Source organism: Ptychodera flava, unplaced genomic scaffold (genome assembly GCF_041260155.1).
Source record: "Ptychodera flava strain L36383 unplaced genomic scaffold, AS_Pfla_20210202 Scaffold_33__1_contigs__length_2856901_pilon, whole genome shotgun sequence".
NCBI classification, from domain to species: Eukaryota; Metazoa; Hemichordata; class Enteropneusta; family Ptychoderidae; genus Ptychodera; species Ptychodera flava.
In genome coordinates, this window is record NW_027248355.1 from 2,515,572 (window position 1) to 2,535,868 (window position 20,297).

Consider the following 20,297-nt stretch of genomic DNA (forward strand, 5'->3'; position numbering starts at 1 on the left):
ACAGAGATATGATGACTGTAAGTGTCCCCAGCATGTAGAACACCTTGTAACAGGCTTCTTGCTGTTGGTATTTCTGCTTTGAAGCCATGAGTCACAAATCCTCCAAAGGCTATTCATAAAATTTATTCACTTTTATTTTCAGGCTGCTTTGGCCAGGCAATGTGCAGAGAAGTTTTCCGACTCACACCATGTGATGGCGCACTTCATAGGTGCCGTGCCTGGTTCTACCAACGTTGTGGCTATGTTTAGAAGGTTATGCCATGAACTGCAACGCAGATTCAATTTATCAGTGGAGATACCAAATGATTTCAAGTAAGCGAACTAAAATTTTTTGACTTGAATCTTTTTTATTTTTATAAATTTCAATGATATGATATGCACATCATAGTTACAAAGTTCTTCATTATTAGCAGACGCTATTCATTGAAGTAGATGATTTGCATGCATTTATCTCTCAGAAACAACAACAAGTACTTTGGACCACCTTTCATGTCTTCTGAATCATGACACTGAATAAATGAAACTGCCATATAAGTGTGTGTGCGTGCCTGTGTGAATAAGCTATAATGGAACACATGACTTGCCTATACCTACTTGCATCCTGCATTAGTTTAGTATGATTTTTAAAGAAAATCAAGCTCCTTTTCTGCAGTAACTACTATAAAAACTTTTTTTCGAAATTTTGAAATTGAAATGAGACAAATCGCTAAGAGGAATTTTACCATCAGTGAAAATCAACCGGAAGGATAGCCTGTCTAAGGATGCTTCCTGTTCTGTCCATTACAATTTCCACAAAATATTATCTTTAGTAAACACCTGATCATGAGAGCTATATGGCTCGTTTATTACCCCAATGGGTCATGTGTTACCAGAAACACATCGCTATTCCCTGAGGCCGTAGGCAGAGGGGTATAGCGATATGTTTCTGGTAACACACGGCCAGGAGGGGTAATAAATGGGGACTATAGCCCGAATAAAGACCAGGTTATAGGTGTTTTATAACACACCACACGCTCATGTTGTAGCTTTTCAAAAACACCCTCTGAGGTCACTTTTGTCGATTCAGTGGGCACTAGACTTATCTATTTTTCTCGTCATGACGTATTCTAGCAAATCGGACACAGAATTAGCATGTGGCATGTTGTATTGTTTCTTATGAGTCATGGCGTATTGTTGCTCAGTCACTACAAAGATGCCTACCTGTATAGCCACCAGACATAACAGTCATGTTTACCCATAGAATCTATCATGATAACATTTTTAGCAAGATTCACATTGCGGGAAAGCTCCATTAACTTAGGAATACCCAACTTCCCTAGAGGATCAATTTCACAGACCTGCCTTTCCTACAATGGCACTACAATGGCACCAGCTGGATTAGATAAACATAACAATGGAAAATTCACACCTTGGGGGATTAAAAGTCTTCTGTTTGTCACCTGAGTTGGTCAGGCAAGGACTCGGGTTTCAGGTACCATGCAAGTTAATGCAACCTAATGAATAGAAATAGTATCAAAGCGCAAGGCACTTTGAAATTCTAAAATCGCTGGAGAGTCAATCTTGTTTACAGCATACTGCTTGTAAGGTTCTGTATAAAAATTCAGCTTAGGGTTCTATACAACAGCTGTAATGCTATCATTTAAGAGCCCTAGGAAATCCATACACTATCAGGTCCTTGACAGTATTGACAATATTCTTAACAAAATGACCTTTGTCCTCAGTCACATGACAGTATTCAATAGAATGGATCATCTGATCAGAAAGTAGGTCATCAAGGGCTCTATAAGTAAGTGAATATTTTTAATATAGAATTTGCATAGTTTCAGAACTTTAACCAATCATAAGACACATGACAACATTTACCGTGTCTGCAATATCATGCTGAGGTGCCTGATCTGCTATCAGCTCTGTATCTGCCTCATGTTGGTTCGCTGACACACCTGTGCACAATGGCTGCTGCTCCTGAACGTAAAGCTTTAGAAGAAATCAGTGAAGATTTCCTGTGTTGTACCATCTGTCTGGAGCAGTTCAAGTCTCCTAAAATTCTACCATGTCTGCATACATTCTGTGAGCAGTGTTTAGTCAAACTGGTTGAGAATACTGGATCTCTAAACTGTCCAGACTGTCGACAGCAATATCAGCTTCCTGTTGGAGGAGTGCCAGCAATAAAAGGCAACTTCTTTATGAGCAATCTGATTGAGATATTCAAGCAACGACTGGAGTCTATGCAGGGAACTGAGATCAGGTGTGCAGGTTGCAAAGAGAACACAGCCACTCATATGTGTATAGAATGCAGACATTATATTTGTAACAGCTGTGTCAAGGCTCATAGAAATCTGCCAATCACACAGACACATCAACTCATGACCATTGGAGAATATGAAACAGCAAAGTCAACCAATCCAGTAACACTACAAGCAGTGGAATATTGCCGTCTCCATAGAAAGAATGAAATTGAATTCTATTGTGAAACCTGTCAGGTACCTGTATGTTCAAACTGCACCATAGTCGATCACCGCATCCCAGAACATGTACACAGAAACTTGAAAGATGCAGCAGATGAGTATCTCTCTGAACTGAAAACCATGGTTGACAAACTGAAAGTGAAAGAACAGGAAGCTGAAAAAAACAAAACCCTAGCCAAGCAGGTACAAAGTGATCTTACCGAGCAGTGCAGCAGAGAAGAAAGGAAGGTGAGAATGAAAGCAGAAGAAATCATCAAGAAAATAAAGAGAGAAGAGCAGAGACTGATAGATGAACTGAAAGACAATTACAAAATAAAAATTAAAAAGGCAGCTGTTGATATTGATGAGATGGAATTAAAACATGGTAACATTAAGAGTGCATGCAGTTATATAGAGACACTGATGCATCATGGGAATGCTGCTGAACTTCTGTCAACAAAGGATGATGTTGGCACTCGTATAAAGCAACTGATTACCATGGAAACTACCGCAAATCTTGAACATGATGACTTCATATTCGCACCACATGATGAATTCTCTGAGCGTGGGATATTTGGAATACTGAAATCTGATGTGTGTATGTCAAAGTGTACAGTTGAAAACATTCCAAAACAACTATGGAGAGGTGAATCTGCAGACCTACTGATCACAACCAGAGATTCCACTGGAAAACAAGTCATCCCAAAACAACAAGTGAAAGCCAAGGTAAGAAAACCTAATGCATCATGGGAAGACATCAATGTATCTGATAACAGAGATGGTACACACAGAGTTACAGTGGCTGGACAATTGGATGGAAAATATCATGTTTCCATGGCAATAGGAGATCAACCAATACCAGGCTGTCCTGTCATCATACCTGTCATCAAAGGATTGGTGAAGACCATTGGGTGCCAAGGAAGTGCTGAGGGACAATACAGTAATCCCTTGAGTGTGGCCATAAACAAGGACAGAGACACTGTCACTGCAGATACAAGCAATAATAGGTTGCAGATACATGTAAGCACCAGAGAGGGAAAATTCAAGAAAATCTTGAAATTCAAACAGTTTGAAAAGCCTTTCATACCATGTGATATAGCTATATCAAGGGATAATACCTATTATAGTTTAGAGGACAACAATAAGCAAGTAGTTGTCAGTGATGAGAATGGACATGTCATCAGATGCTTTGGACAAAATGAGTTGAAAGATCCATGGGGTATTGGGATTAGTCCTGTAGATGGCAATGTCTATGTGACAGATGAGGGAGAGAATTGTGTCAGGATTTATACACAACATGGCAAATATCTTAAGTCATTTGGGTCAGAAGGTATAGGTCAAGGGCAATTCAATCGTCCCTGGGGTGTAGTCATTTCAAGTACTGGTCCAGGAATGGTATTTGTAGCAGACCACTATAACCATCGTATCCACCCGTACGAAACAGATTTTTGTGGTAAACATGCTGCAAGCTCTGGGTAAACATACCACGCATACTTTTGTGTGCCACAACACTCTATCCTCCTGCGCCGATAGTCACCACTAGTGGTGCACTTGTGGTGATTAGCAATCTTTCTCTTGGTATGTCTACCACAAGACTGAAGTAAACAAAGTTGCAGATTGCTTTGTGGTATGTTTGCCATTGAAGGCTTACGTAAATACAATGGTCACACAGCACAGACTTTACAGAATCATGTGTAAGAATTCAAGGCTGCACGGTTACAGGGCAGCCAAATGACGTGTGTGCCCAGCTGGCTTCTGTAGATGTACCGTATATCATATTGTTACGTGCAGAGAAAACGAACAAAAGGGTGAACTCAGCAGTTTACGTTTAAACAAAATTTATTACGAAAACAAAACTAATTGCTAAGTCAGGGACAGAGTACAAGCTTTAAAGTGTACAGACTACTTATCTCAGCTGGGACGGCAAAGCTCCAGTCTCAGAGTTGTAACAGTCAGTCGGATGAATGAACAGTCCTTTGGCTTGCAGGCTTGAAGCTGCACAAAGTCCACAGTATAAATCCAGCGTTGACAGTGAAGGTCTTGAAAAGTCTTGAGAATGACTACTGCTGGAGTTTAGTAACACACAAGAGACACGATCCCAAAAGTCTGACTGGAAGCTGAGCACGTCCCTTTTATAAAGGCATATAAGAACAATCTAGAACTTTTATTGACATGCTAATTACTGTTCTAAAATTATCTCTCTTACACAACTAATCAACTTTCCAGAACATTCCAAACATGACTAATTGAATTCAAGGTTGTGAGGTCATTAAGGGCAGTGACCTTGAGAATGTTCTAGACTAATTGAACTCAGGTCATGATGAGTGTGGGGTAAATGACCTACATGACACACCCCCTCTTCAAAAAAAGAAAATTTTTCAAAGAAAAATCTTTCTTTTACAAATGTAATCTTGAAAAAGATGTAAGTACTCAAAATTTTTTTACTCTAAAGTAAAATTTCTTGAAAGTGAACAACAATAAACTCTAAATACGAGAGAGACAGTCTGCAATTAAATTGTCTCTGCCTTTGATATGTCTAATATCAAGATTAAACTCCTGTAACATTAAACCCATCTTAGCAATCTCTGATTTTTGCCTTTAAATTTCTGCAGAAAAACAAGAGGGTTGTGATCAATATAACCACTATTGGCTGATTTGAAGAAGTAACATAAACTTCAAAATGCTGTAAAGCTAATATCAAAGATAAACACTCTTTTTCAATTGTAGAGTAGTTTCTCTGGGATTTGTTAAATTTGCGTGAAAAATAGCAAACAGGATGATCTACCCCATGACTATCCTCTTGCAATAAAACGGCACAGCAGCCGTATCACTAGCATCCACAGCTAATTTGAATGGCAAAGTGAAATCTGGTGCAGACAACACTGGGGTACTTTGCAGTATGGCTTTAAGTGTATCAAATGCCTGTTGGCATTGCTCTGACCAAACAAACTTTACTTTCTTTTTAAGTAAGTTAGTCAAAGGCTCAGTAATTGTGGAAAAATTTGGACAGAATTTTCTGTAGTAACCAGCCATACCGAGAAAGCGCATCAGTTGTCGTTTGCAGTTTGGTATGGGAAAACTTGAAATGGCACTGATTTTGGCATCAACAGGTTTTTACCTCACCCTGTCCTACAGTATGTCCGAGGTAAGTTACCCTACCCCAACCAAACTCAGATTTGGCAAGGTTGACAGTCAACATTGCTTTGCTCAGTCTCTCGAAGACTTCCGCATGAGCTTGATGTGTTCCTCCCAGGTGTCACTATACAGGACGACGTCGTCAACGTAAGCTGCACATCCGTCTAGCCCGGATATGACGTCGTTGATCATCCGTTGGAACGTTGCCGGAGAGTTCTTCATTCCGAATGGCATCACCTTGTACTGGAACAATCCGTCTGGTGTAACAAAGGCGGATATTTCACGAGCACGATCCGTCAAAGGGACTTGCCAAAATCCCTTCAGTAGGTCAATTTCGTCACATACTTGGCTTTTCCCACTCGGTCGATGCAGTCATCAATCCTCGGGATAGGGAAAGTGTCTGTCTTTGTTAAAGTGTTGACCTTCCTAAAGTCCGTGCACATACGATAACTGTGATCTGATTTGGGAACAAGTATGCACGGCGAACTCCAGTTACTTTTACTGGGTTCAATAAAGTCATTGTCCAGCAGGTATTTGACTTCTTCCTGGAGATATTTCGCTTTTGTTGGATTCAGTCTGTATGGATGTTGTTTTACAGGCTTACTGTCCCCAACATCAACGTCGTGATAGATGACGTTTGTCCTCGTTGGAACATCTTGAAACAGGTGTTTATATTCATGGAGCAGTTCTTTCACCTGTTGTTGTTGTTCTGGCTGGAGGTGTTGCCAACTTTGTAGACTCCAGCTTCTCCAGGATTTCTGAGTTCTGAAGCTTGACCGAGCCCAGCTTTGAGTTTAGAGTATTTTCACTCAAGTCAGTTTCAGTATCACTATCTTCATAATGGTTTGAACTGACTGCACTGACAGGCTGAGTTATAGTAGGATTATCCCTATCCAAATATGGCTTAAGCATATTTATGTGACATAGCTGTTTTTGTTTTCGCCTGTCAGGTGTTATTATGATGTAATTTAAATCACTCAATTTCTTATCAATTAGATATGGCCCAAAGTAACGAGCATGGAGTGGTTTGCCAGGAATTGGAAGTAGAACAAGAACCTTTTGACCTGGTTCAAACTTCCGTTTTGAGGTGCTTTTATCATATTTGGTTTTCATTGACTGCTGAGATGACTCAAGATTTTCTCTGGCTAATTCACATGCTTTAGAGAGTTTCGTACAAAAATCTGACACATATTGCAAAATATTCAGACAATCATCATCGTCTGATAGGAATTTCTCTTTAACGAGCTTAAGTGGGCCACGGACTGTATGTCCAAATACAAGCTCAAATGGGCTAAAACCAAGAGACTCTTGAATTGACTCTCTAACAGCAAAGAGCAGGAAATGAATTCCTTCATCCCACTGCTTCTCTGTGTCAAAACAGTAGGTCCTAATCATGTTTTTCAAAGTTTGATGAAATCGCTCAAGAGCACCCTGACTTTCTGGATGATAGGCGGATGACCTGTACTGTTTAATGCCTAGCTGATCCATTACTTGTTGAAAAATACCAGACATAAAGTTGGAGCCTTGATCGGACTGGACACATTTAGGGAGGCCAAATAAAGTGAAAAATTTGACTAAAGCTCTCACTATAGTCTTTGTCTTTATATTTCTCAGTGGTATGGCTTCTGGGAACCGAGTTGATGTACACATTATTGTCAACATGTACTCATTTCCTGATCTTGTTTTTGGTAGGGGCCCAACACAGTCTATTAGTATCCTACTAAATGGTTCTTGAAATGCAGGAATTGGCTGTAAAGGGCCTTTGGAATGGTCTGATTTGGCTTTCCTACCATTTGACATGTGTGACAAGTTTTACAGAAATGTGCTACATCCTGCCTGAGATTAGGCCAATAAAAGTGACTGAGAATTTTATGATAAGTTTTCCTGACTCCTAAGTGACCAGCCCAGGGAGTTTCATGGGCCAGGCGCAATATTTCAGCACGGTAGGGCTTTGGAACCACAATTGATGTTTTATAGCCCAATCGTCATCAACCAAAACATCTGGAGGTCTCCATTTACGCATGAGAATACCAGATTTTGTATAATAGGAAACAGAGCTATCTGAAGTTTTATCTTCATCATCTACCCTGTCAAACAAAGACAAAATATCTGGGTCTTTGTGTTGTTCTGCAATGAGATTTGATCTAGAAAATGTCTGACTTTGGTCAGCAGAAGTTTTACTGGAAGTTTCAAATCCACGAGGGATAACGGAATGATCCGTGTCAAACACCTGACTGAGAAAGGTGTCATTTAAGTCAACATCTGTGACATTATTTTGAGAGTATTTTGATTCTCGGAAGTTTTCTTTGACATGGCTCGAGTAATGGCACATGAAGGAAATAAATCGGGTATCTCTTGTTCAATTGGCTCTGGATCCTGATCTAAACTAGGATTATCAGTCACAAGTGGATTAGTAATGACCTTGTCCCCAGCAAGGTCGTTTCCAAGAAGAAGGTGAATCCTCTTCAAAAGGCAAAAAAGGCCTAATACCTAAAGCCACAGGTCCAGAAACAAAGTCCGAAGACAAATAGACATTATGGAGAGGAACAGGAATAAAGTCATTGCAATCTACCCCCTTAATAACAACTTTAGAACCTGAAATGACTTTTCAGAAAACGGCAGGGTATCTGCCAACAAAAGAGACTGGGAAGCCCCGGTATCTCTTAAACTTTTGACAGGGGTAGCGGAAGAAAAATCACTAGAAAGTGATATAAAACCATCATGAATAAATGGTTCGAAAATACCCATAATGCTATCTTGAGAAGAATTGACCTTGACCTCATTAATTGGGGATGAGAGGGGTTTAACCTCAGAAAATGTGTTGCACACATTATTAGACTCTAATTGAGTTGATGAAGAAATAAAGCCGGTGGGCTTAGATCCACTTTGACCACTTTGACCTTCACGTTTTCTTTTCAATTTGAAACAATCTGACATTAAATGGCCGTCTTTCTTACAATAATTACAAGAAAGTGTACCGAACTGTTTGTCAGAAGGAGATTGAGACTTGGGATCTGATGATGTGGAAGTGTTACTTGAATTTTGTAAACTGTTGTCATTTGATTTCCTACTCTCCTTTGAAAAATTCTTGGATGAAAAGGACGAGTTAAATTTACCTGCATTGTTTCTGTATGAAAAGGACTGGGATGGTTTGCTGAGAAATGAAGATTTGTGGGTCAATGAATAATCATCGGCCAAACGTGCAGCAACCTCTAATGTATCTGCCTTTTGTTCATTGATAAATGTCTTGATGTCACTCCGAATGCACCTTTTAAATTCCTCAATCAAAACAAGTTGTCGTAATTTGTCATAATTCTGACTGACCTTTTCCGAAGAACACCAACGATCAAACAGTTGTTCTTTTGTTCGAGCAAATTCAACATAAGTTTGATCCTTCACCCTCTCACAATCCCTAAATTTCTGACGGTAAGCTTCAGGCACCAATTCATAGCCCTTGAGAATTAATTCCTTTACAGAATCATAATTTGAAGCCTGCTCTACTGACAACTGAATGTAAATTTCTCTGGCTTTACCCACCAAAGCACTCTGCAAAAGCATAGACCAGGACTCCTTAGGCCAGTTCAGACTCTGAGCAATTTTCTCAAAATGAAGGAAATATTTATCGACATCCTTTTCTTGGAAAGGGGGAACTAACCTGAAATGCTTAGTGATGTCAAACTTGTCTGAAGGGAAGAATTTTCCTGACTGTCCAAGCTCTAAACGTTTTATTTCTAACTGCAGTCGGTGTTCTGCTAATTCTCTTGCCTTTTCTTTTTCCTCTCTTTCTTTCTCCTTTGTCTTTCTTCCATTTGCAATTCTTTTTCTTTCATTTCCAATTCCCTCTCTTTCTGTCTTTCTTCCATTTCTAACTGCATTTGTATTTTTTCTTTTTCTAATGCCTGTCTCTCCTTTTCCATTTGTAATTCTTTTCTTTCATTTGTAATTCTTTTTCTTTTTCTAATGCCAATTTTTTTAGCTCGAAATCTGCCTGTATTTCTAATTCCAATTTTTGAGTTCGAAGGAAGACTCAGGCTCATAATCTTTTAAGGCAGACTCCTCAAAATGGCCAGAATTAACTAAATGTTTTGCAATCTTGAACTGCATTTCTCGCTTGCGCATAGATCTTTTGACATCTACTTTAAGGAAATTGGCCAGTGCTATGAGGTTGTCTTTTCTGAGGGAATTAAATGTGTCCTGATCAAGGTCATCCATAAATTCGTCTGGCTTGAATTCCGCCATGATTGAATTTTGCTGAGTTCACAGTATACAGTAGTTTTGAAAAGGTAGGCAAAATGTTGTCAAACGGCTCAAAATATTCGTATCCCGGACAAGCCCCCAATTTGTTACGTGCAGAGAAAACGAACAAAAGGGTGAACTCAGCAGTTTACGTTTAAACAAAATTTATTACGAAAACAAAACTAATTGCTAAGTCAGGGACAGAGTACAAGCTTTAAAAGTGTACAGACTACTTATCTCAGCTGGGACGGCAAAGCTCCAGTCTCAGAGTTGTAACAGTCAGTCGGATGAATGAACAGTCCTTTGGCTTGCAGGCTTGAAGCTGCACAAAGTCCACAGTATAAATCCAGCGTTGACAGTGAAGGTCTTGAAAAGTCTTGAGAATGACTACTGCTGGAGTTTAGTAACACACAAGAGACACGATCCCAAAAGTCTGACTGGAAGCTGAGCACGTCCCTTTTATAAAGGCATATAAGAACAATCTAGAACTTTTATTGACATGCTAATTACTGTTCTAAATTATCTCTCTTACACAACTAATCAACTTTCCAGAACATTCCAAACATGACTAATTGAATTCAAGGTTGTGAGGTCATTAAGGGCAGTGACCTTGAGAATGTTCTAGACTAATTGAACTCAGGTCATGATGAGTGTGGGGTAAATGACCTACATGACAATATGCATGAATAAAGAATATACATGTTTGCAATCTAAATTTAATAGCAAAATAGTATATTTGTTGATTTTTCAAAATGGGGATGTTAATAAAACGTGAATACATATTGTAGGACAAATCTTAGTCAGTTTCCAAGAAATTAGGAAATTCACATACAAAAGTACCTGACTCTCCAAATGATACTTCTATACACAGTGACAAGATTTTACGAATCCAGATTACATCAACAATAGCACATATGTAAAGGTGCGGGATCGCTGGATTGCCAAAATAGCTTAATTTGAGCGATTTAGCAGCTATAGGCCCTATGGTGTGATCGAGGCGAGAAAAGTGACGAAGTTGATATAATAAGACGGCTATTCTGTTGATAGCCCTGCGTACGATGCTGTGTGTTCCGCTACAGCTAATCGCCCCGCTCACCACAATGAGTGTGGTGAGCGGGGCGATTAGCTGTAGCGGAACACACAGCATCGTATGCAGGGCTATTCTGTTGATAACAATGTTGTTTCATACTTAGGCCTACACTGTAGGCAGCCACAAAAAATCCCATGAAACCATTTTTCCCTGTCCATCGGGAAACTTTTTGAGCCAATGATCTGCACGATAATTCAATGTTAAATTCATCAATTTCATGGCAGCAACGAAAATCTCTCGAAAATCGGCCGTAATCCATGAAGGAAAAGAACTTTGCCGCAGTTTGGGTAATAATAAGCGGACAGAGCATATCAGTCACCGCGGTCGGAGAAAACACTCATTCTATGTACGTGTCTTTCGACAATTATTTTCCGAAGCCATCATATGATCAGTATAAGCATGGAGGTAGGTATGGTATAAGTTACTATATCGCCGACTTAGAAAGACAAGGGAATTATTAGTCGTATTGCCATCCACTGTACAAATGATTGACATCTCACTCAACCTGCCGTGGACACGTACGTACGTGTCTCCAGAGAAACGCGCCCGAACAAAAATCTAAGAAATTGTTGAACTGGTATGTTGGATTTTTTGTATCTCACGCCTGTCGTATAGAACACAGTTTTTATCGAAATTGAATTCCCGTATCTCAGGGAAGGCACACTATAAAATAGTGCTAGTATAGTGCCTATGAAGGGTTTGCACGGTTAGCCCCGCGATCGAGGCGCCACTGGCACTGCTGTGCTAACTGCTATGTAATAGGGCCTACATAGTGTGGGGCTTAGTGTCGGGTCATAGCCACTGGTGCTGTCAATACCCTTTTGCTTGGATATTGTCCATCGAAAGCTGTAAGTTTTCAGTGAATTACTTTTGAATGAATTACTTCTAACAAAACTTCCACTACGATTCATGCTATGTTACGTACGTGTACAGCGATCGCGATTGCAAGGACATTGTATCCGAAGTAATAGTATCACGCCTGATGACATCATAGATCATGTGAAGACTTCGTTGTGATTGGTCAGATTGGCGTGTCACAGGTCAAATCTCAGCGGCAAATCTGATATCAGAAAGGCAGTTACGACCCTTTTGAATTGCTGAATGCATTGTCGCTGTTTTTTCACTCGACTTTTGACAAAATTTCACTGAAATTTGCCGTTGGACATCACCTTGACAGCTTCGTATACCCTAGCTATGAATGTACAACCTATAGGCAATGTTCAAGACGCGTTAATTTTCATGTCATCGTCGTCACGATCGGCGTGTGGAGATCGGCTTGTGAACAATAGTCACCATTCTTATAACCATGATAACACCCTGAGCTGGCCGAGCTGAGGATCAAGGCGATCGTTTGAATTTCGGTAAGTAAATTTTTGAGTATCCTTCTCTGCAACGTAACGACGAATTTTATCTGTTTTTGTTCTGTGCAATTCTCGAGTAACACTGTCCAATTGTCTGAAAAACTCCCGAGGTTGAACGTTGAGTGAACAGTGTGAAAGGAGTGGCCTTTATCTGTTCATACCGATGTATTGATAGTGTCTATGTCTGGGGAATACATACTTCGACACTTTGGCGAAGGCACAGTCCCTCGGGGACTGTACCCAGGGGGAAACTTTTGCTTATATGTGTATACAAATTTCCCTCGATGTACGATATAAAACAATGAAAAAACAATACATTTAGGAATAGTTAGGTAAGAATTAAGTTCTTAAACTCTGACCTAGTATCGTTTGTACACGTGTTTCATGTCATGAAATTTGGTATACGTCTATTTTTAATATAAGATCATGCTGGACGATGCTGGACGTCTCTGTCTTTGACACTTAAGTTTCTTTTGAAATCTTCATTAATGTATTTTGACATTTGTTCAACGTTACCCGTAAATATTTTGCTGGCATATTGTAAGGCGAAATCCAAATCAATGATTGATTTACAATATTTCATTGAAGTTCTACATGAAATCTTACAACACAAAACATGCATACAATATTTTCAGTTATCTTTCTGTAGCTGTGGATCACTGGTAGCGTTGTCCCCCCCCCCCATCTAAAAGTAATTTAGATTCACAGATATAGTAGTAAACTAGTTTTCATGTCACATGTAGTCAAAATCACCAAACATAATCGCTGGGACTTTTTCCTTTACATTCCTTTTTATTCCATTGCATTTTCTTATTTGTAGCTGGAAGTGACGACATGTCTTTGTGGCAACGGATGCTGAGAAAAAGCAATGCTGATGACAACTTTACATCACCAATCTCATAAACCCACATTGGTCCAAAAGAGTAACCAAGCTTGCCAAGGCAAATATATAAGTGTAAGTACCGTTTGAAATATCTTTACAATTTAGTGACCTGGATTCCATTTCATGATATTTGCAAGACTCATTGTGAAAGGTATGTCAAGGCAGTTGCAATTACATACTAATTGGCAGATTGTTCTCTTGGCATTTTGTCTACTGTACTGTGCTAGTATATGTGATTGCATTAATGTTTCTTTTTTTTCTTTTTTTTTGTTTAGCCCTTTCTGTAGTCTACGGAAAGTAAACCAAGACACTGAACAATCAACTGGATCAAAAGTAACTGTTCCCACTATATCGTTGGATATGCCAACACTTTGTTATGAAGATGCCATGGATTAAGGGAGATATCCTGTGAAAGAACTGTTGATGAACTTGTGATTTCTTTTGTTTTGAGTCATTTGTTAGCATTTCCATCTGCAAAAATGTAAGGTAGGAATTCAATGAAAAACCTGGTAAGATTTTCTTTTGTTTGTGAATGTGTGTGAGTGTTTGTACCTGTGGCTACATTCTGAAAACTTACATGAGCACAAGAATGAGTAGCTACAGTGTGAGTGGTCGTGGCAAAGTGTGAAGGGTAGGGGTATGCTACTGGGGGTGGGGCTACCCATTGGGTCAGGTTCAATAGCGGCATGTATACCGTAAATCCTGTTTGTGGCAAGTATACCACAAAAACATTCTGCAAAGCCTAAATTTTGTGGCAAACATACCAGGACATGCATGAGTGTCGTGGTAAGCATACCACAATATGTGCGCCGCAAAATCCATCAACATGCGAAAATCTCAAGCTATACGTAAGCTTACCAGGCAATTATGAAGACTTTACCAGAACTGTTCGCCGCAAGGCTTTAATTTTCGTAAGGGCAGGTTTTCAATGCACATGACCAGTATTTGTATTCCTTTGATTGTCAGAGTGGGGATGGTCAGATGAGATATCCCAGGGGAATAGCAATTGAAAATGAGAAATATGTCTATGTTACTACTGAGATCCCTAGTAGTGTACTGAAGTTTGAGAGTAGTGGTAAGTTTGTTTGTCGTATTGATAGTGATGGGGATAAGCTGAACCACCCCACTGGTATAGCACTGACAGATGATGTACCTTGCAGGGTGGTTGTAGCAGACTGGGGCAACCACTGCATCAAAGTGTTTGTACAGTGATAACATCACAATAAGTTCTGTCAGATTGTGTTTTGTTGATTGGTACCAGTCAGATTGCAGGACAAAGAGCCACTGATAAGATTAATAGAAATAACACATGTAAATAAATGCACATGCGTGTTGCAGAATAAAGAAAAAATGTTCTTTCTGTGAAATATAAGGTGATTCAGCTTTTCTTGCCATGCACATCTATAATTTACAACAGCAAAGGGAAGATATAGAGTACTATATCTTTTTAACCAATTTTAGTAATCATGATGGGCATTTTCGTAACATATGAAAAGAGAGGACAAATGGTCGTACAGGAACACATTTGGAAACATATGCTTTCTCTGACAAAATACGGAACATTGTTTCAGTTTATTTTAACTCAAGTTTAGTCGCTATATATTCACAGACATCAAGATTCAATTACAGTGAACACCTGAAACATTTCAAAATTATGGGATTCTGGGATCAAACACGGCACGTCTGATCAGTAGTGTGGCTTTTTGACATTTGCATAGATTTATAATAATCCAGCTTTTATGGAGGAAGTTCCTGTTTCAAGTGAAGGCAAACTGATTGGTAAAATATCCATCACTGTTTAAAAGGTCTGTGACCAATTACAACACTGAGAGTGAAAATTGATTGAGACAAACTGATGAATGGCAAAATTATGCAAAGGTTTTGCTAGTGTTAGGGATTTGATTTTATGTAAACCCAACATCATAAAGTCATAAAGTTGAAGTTCACCAATGATCATTGCATTCAAGCAAGGTTGAACATTATGGATCATATCAACAGTACTTTGGCATTGAGTGTACTTAAGGGGGGTGCTGCACCCAACACACATATTTGCTCAAAAATCATGTTATTGCAAATATTCATACACCGGTATGTTAACCCAAGATCAAAATGTTGGTGGGGTTCACCTTTTAGCTTGTCAAGCAGTCATAAGTTTCGTGATAAAGAAGTGTTAATTTATGCAAATGAATACAAATCACCCAATTTCCTGGCTTCTTTTTCCTCCCAATAAATAAGAGGCATTTGAATTTTACTAATCATGATTTTAATTACTTTTTTTGAATGTCAGTTTTTTTTAACCCTTGCCATTTTTGAATGAGGATAGATCATGCAAAATAAAATAGTCGTTTTTTTTCTACATATACGCTTCTTTTAAGTGAAATATTACATTTCAGATAATAGTGTCAAGTTTTTAGACTTAGATTAATTTTTATCATTAATACCAAAATTGAGGTTTTTTACCCACATATACACCCACTTCATCTTTCGAGTCAACTACTGCTACCATACTAAACTTTAGAGTCTCTGCTTACAATCTTTAGCTCATATTTGGTATGAATATAATACCAAAAAGAGCTTATATGATGAGTCGGTGGTGTCTGTATGTCTGTATATTTGTGGGTATGTATGTGCGGATGTATGTCCGTCACACGCAAAGGCTCCCATACCGCCAAAGCTACCATCTCAGTATTTGATGTACAGGTAGATGCATTGGTTGAGATGTGAATTTGTTCAAATGAACACGTCAGTGTCAAAAATGTGCAAATGAGGTAAAAAAAAGGGAAATCCTGCAAATGTGCAGGAGTGGTGGGATGCCAGTGACTTGAAACAGGCAAACTCCACTGACTTGAGTCATTTCCTGTCATTGTTTATGAACTGTTACATATTAACAGACCAGCTCAAACCATAGACAGTAGAGGGAAGGAAGACCGTCTAGATGGTCAAACTAAGAGGGGCTAGCTGCCTTTCTGCTATGCATGTTGCTAAAGTTGGCCTCCAGTACCTAAAGTTCAGACCTTATTACTTTCATTCACTTGTTTTTCTGGTTGAAAATATGTAGTACGAGGGGGTTTCCTTGTCATCTTTGATGAGAAATATTGCTCTGAAAAAAACTGTTGGCAACATGCAGCTCCACCTTAACAACAGCTCATTGGTGACTTACTGGATGAACAATCAGCTTATACTGTGTCTTCACTTGTGAACTCAAATGCAACCTTACTGTCTCTATTTTCACTATTTATATTCTTTGTCCACATATTTCATTTTTGTTTATCAGGTTTTGTCAATATTGTTAATATAGTAATTATTTCAATAAGTTGTCAAAGAACATCCTTCTTTAACCTTTTCAACCCAAATTCCCTGTAAACATCAGGTCCACTACCACCATTGATTACAATGGGACTGGGCCAAACCACGGTGGTAAAAGGGTTAATACCTCCCTTCTACCTCAGTCATGCACGGTATCCAAATTTCTAGTTTCTACAATTACAACAATAAAACAGCTTAGTCAAAAACCAGTACTTATGGTAGCGAAGGAGATTATAGACGTATTAAGGATGTTGGTTCTTATAGGTATAAATTTCCATTATTAACCATAAGATAACATTTTGGAGAAAAAAAGTTGGGAAGAAGTAGGAAAGGATTTGACCATATACACACACACACACACACACACACACACACACACACACACGCACACCAGTATATGTATGTTTGTATATGTCTCTGTGTGGATAAGCCATTTGAAATACATGACTTGATGACTTGTTGATAGCTGCTATTCCTCACAAACAACTTCAAAGCGTTTTTTCAAAACTTTGAAATTTAAATTAGACAACCGATGAGAGGAATTTTACCCTTGGAAGAAATCAACGCAATGAGGGCCAGTCTCAGGATGCTTCATTTATTTTCTGTTCAGTTTCCACAAATATTATCCTACCATTTCATGAGTCATGGCACTCAATCACTACAAATATGAATATTAGTGTACCTGGTGTATCAGTCATATTTATGGATAGAGTCTCCTGCTACACCTGTTGGTCAGATTCAAGAAAAAATATGTTTTTAGCAACCGAGTAAAATTCTTTCATCAGTCAGACAAATTTAATTAATCACTTGACAGACAGATTGATCAACAGTCTGACTGCTTGATTATTGGTGTCCATTTGTTAAATTTCATCAGTAGATATTAGATTAATCAATAAGTCAAGGACTCTTAAACTTAAGCAATGCTTCCACTCTATTAGTCAATGCTTTGCAGCAATTATACCAGACCATGGCCTTCATGATATACACTAAGAAACATTTCATTTTATGCCAGTATGTCCAATTTAACATGGTGTCAGGGATGGATATGAGTATTTTCCAAAAGTTTACCAGTCCTGTGGTTTTGTTAAGGCCGGTACCCCGGTAAATGTTACTGGGGTTCCCGTTTGTATACGATGCAATATCAGAATAGGTGAAGGCAGAAATGTCACCAGGGTTCCCAAATCATTTACCATTATTCCCCAAAATTAGCAAAAACACTGCAGTCTGCGAACAGAAATTACTTCACTTCAGAAAGACAAGGAAGAATTTGGTTTACTACTGGTAAATAGTTACTGTAGTAGATATATTGCTCATTCTTGTAAAAATGGTGGCGACTTTTGAATGATAAATTATAGTTACTAGCAAATAACCTTGGTGATTTATTAGTTTGGACAAAACTGTCATCCAAGTGACCCTAACCTTTGGAATTTGTTTTATGTACATACCAGTATCTGCATTGAAAGAAATGGGCAGGAATACATTGTTTTGAATTTCAAAGTCTGTCAGTTCAAATTGATTTATGTAAGACAGCACCATTGTGGTAATTATATTGGCTGGCTGGGATCCACAAACTCTGTCATGTGCAGTCCCAATCGACAATTTAGTATAAAGTACAGCTACATGTACTAAATGTCATTTTCATGCAACTTTTCCACTATTTCTTGATTGGTAAAACAAAATCAACTGTTAAAGCTATTGGTGACAATGACATTGCTGATTGCTATAGTAGACAGCATTGAAGTACCGGTACATGGACATTATCAAATGATAAGTTAAACACAGAGAAGTAGTGGGTGGTTTTAGAGTTTAAATATGAGAAAATACTAATTGGGTGAAACAAATTTGAATCAAAGCAGATTGCCATGATGGAGACAGCATTGAAGTACAGGGAAATTAATGGAATAAAAAATAAAGCACCACATACCGATATGAAGGGTTTTTTTTCAGAGATTTTCATTATGAGAAATTACTTGTCTCTGTCAGTGTTGTATCTGACTCACAAAATTTCACATAAATTCACTGACAGCTACTCATTTTAAAAATTTGTAGAAATTTCTTTCAATCACCTCTATACCTCTGTAATTGCAAGTCTATGAGATGTCATAAATGCTTCTGTAAACAAGGCAAGTTCTTAAATCCCTGGGTAGCCATTACATCCCTCGGTTGCCAATCTTGTATACGCCATACCACTGCTAGGGTTCTGTATAAAATTCACCCTACTATAGGATTGTATACAAGAGCTGTAATGTAATAAAGGCCCCAGGAAAACTATACATACACATATCTTCAACAGCATTCTCTTCAATGTTACCTCAGACTTAGTCACATGACATTCAATATAATGGATCGCCTGATGATCAAGAAGTAGGTCATCCAGAGCTCCATAACTTAGTGAATATTGATAATGTAGAATTTGCATAGCTTCAGAGCATCAACAATTCATAAGTCACATGACAACATTTACTGCGTCTGCAATATCATGCTGAGGTGCCCAATCTGCTATCAGCTCTGTGCCTGTTTCAGTTGGTTCACTGACACACCTCTGCACAATGGCTGCCGCTCCTGAACGTAAAGCTTTAGAAGAAATAAGTGAAGATTTCTGTGTTGTACCATCTGTCTGGAGCAGTTCAAGTCTCCTAAAATTCTACCATGTCTGCATACATTCTGTGAGCAGTGTTTAGTCACACTGGTTGAGAAGACTGGATCTCTGAACTGTCCAGAATGTCGACAGCAATGTCAGCTTCCTGTTGGAGGAGTGCCAGCGATAAAAGGCAACTTCTTTATGAGCAGTCTGATTGAGATATTCAAGCAACGACTGGAGTCTATGCAGGGAACTGAGATCAGGTGTGCAGGTTGCAAAGAGAACACAGCCACTCACAGGTGTATGGACTGCAGACAGTATCTTTGTAACAACTGTGTTAAGGTACATCAAAATCTACCATTTACGCAGACACATCAACTGATGACCATTGGAGAATATGAAACAGCAAAGTCAACCAGTCTGGTAACACTACAAGCAGTGGAATATTGCCGTCTCCATAGAAAGAATGAAATTGAATTCTACTGTGAAACCTGTCAGGTACCTGTATGTTCAAATTGCACCATAGTCGAACACCGCATACCAGAACATGTACACAGAGACTTGAAAGATGCAGCAGATGAGTATCTTACAGAATTGAAAGCCATGGTTGACAAACTGAAAGTGAAAGAACAGGAAGCTGAAAAGAACAAAACCCTGGCCAAGCAGATACACACTGATCTTACAGAGCAGTGCAGCAGAGAAGAAAGGAAGGTGAGAATGAAAGCAGAAGAAATCATCAAGAAAATAAAGAGAGAAGAGCAGAGACTGATAGATGAACTGAAAAACAATTACAAAATGAAAATTAAAAGAGCAGCTGTTGATATTGATGAGATGGAATTAAAACATGGTAACATTAAGAGTGCATGCAGTTACGTAAAGACACTGATGCATCATGGAAATGCTGCTCAACTTCTGTCCACAAAGGGTGATGTGGGCACTCGTATAAAGCAACTGATAACCATGGAAACTGTGGCCAACACTGAACACGAAGACTTAACATTCACACCACATGATCAGTACAGTAGGCATGGAATTCTGGGGATCCTGAAATCTGATGTGTGTCTGTCAAAGTGTACAGTTGAAAACATTCCAAAACAACTCCTGAAAGGTGACTCTGAAGACCTACTGATCACAACCAGAGATTCCACTGGAAAACAAGTCATCCCAAAACAACAAGTGAAAGCCAAGGTAAGAAAACCTGATGCATCATGGGAAGACATCAATGTAGCTGATAACAGAGATGGTACACACAAAGTTACAG

General features: G+C 38.8%; 2 protein-coding genes and 1 long non-coding RNA gene across 3 annotated transcripts in view; all 3 read left to right on the plus strand.

Moving 5' to 3' along the window:
• The window catches only part of LOC139127622 (telomerase protein component 1-like), a 104,417-nt gene that overhangs the window by 51,702 nt on the left and 32,418 nt on the right, over positions 1-20,297 (plus strand). The window contains exon 22 of the mRNA XM_070693540.1: positions 143-312. Coding sequence (XP_070549641.1) covers positions 143-312 — 170 coding nt within the window. The remainder of the gene's footprint in view (positions 1-142; positions 313-20,297) is intronic.
• On the plus strand, positions 1,520-14,880 carry LOC139127624 (tripartite motif-containing protein 2-like). Its single transcript, XM_070693541.1, has 2 exons — positions 1,520-3,877; positions 14,071-14,880. The coding sequence occupies exons 1-2, from the start codon at positions 1,950-1,952 to the stop codon at positions 14,132-14,134; spliced, it is 1,992 nt and encodes a 663-aa protein (XP_070549642.1). The 5' UTR covers positions 1,520-1,949; the 3' UTR covers positions 14,135-14,880.
• Positions 11,880-13,635, plus strand: LOC139127555 (uncharacterized). The gene is made up of 3 exons (XR_011551046.1): positions 11,880-12,266; positions 13,087-13,221; positions 13,425-13,635. It is a non-coding gene; the product is annotated as an uncharacterized lncRNA (long non-coding RNA).

Coding starts and splice junctions, on each gene's coding strand:
- LOC139127624 (XM_070693541.1), top strand. CDS start 1,950: ATGGCTGCTGCTCCTGAACGTAAAGCTTTAGAAGAAATCAGTGAAGAT. Junction 3,878..14,070: donor TATAACCATCGTATCCACCC/GTACGAAACAGA, acceptor TCGTAAGGGCAG/GTTTTCAATGCACATGACCA.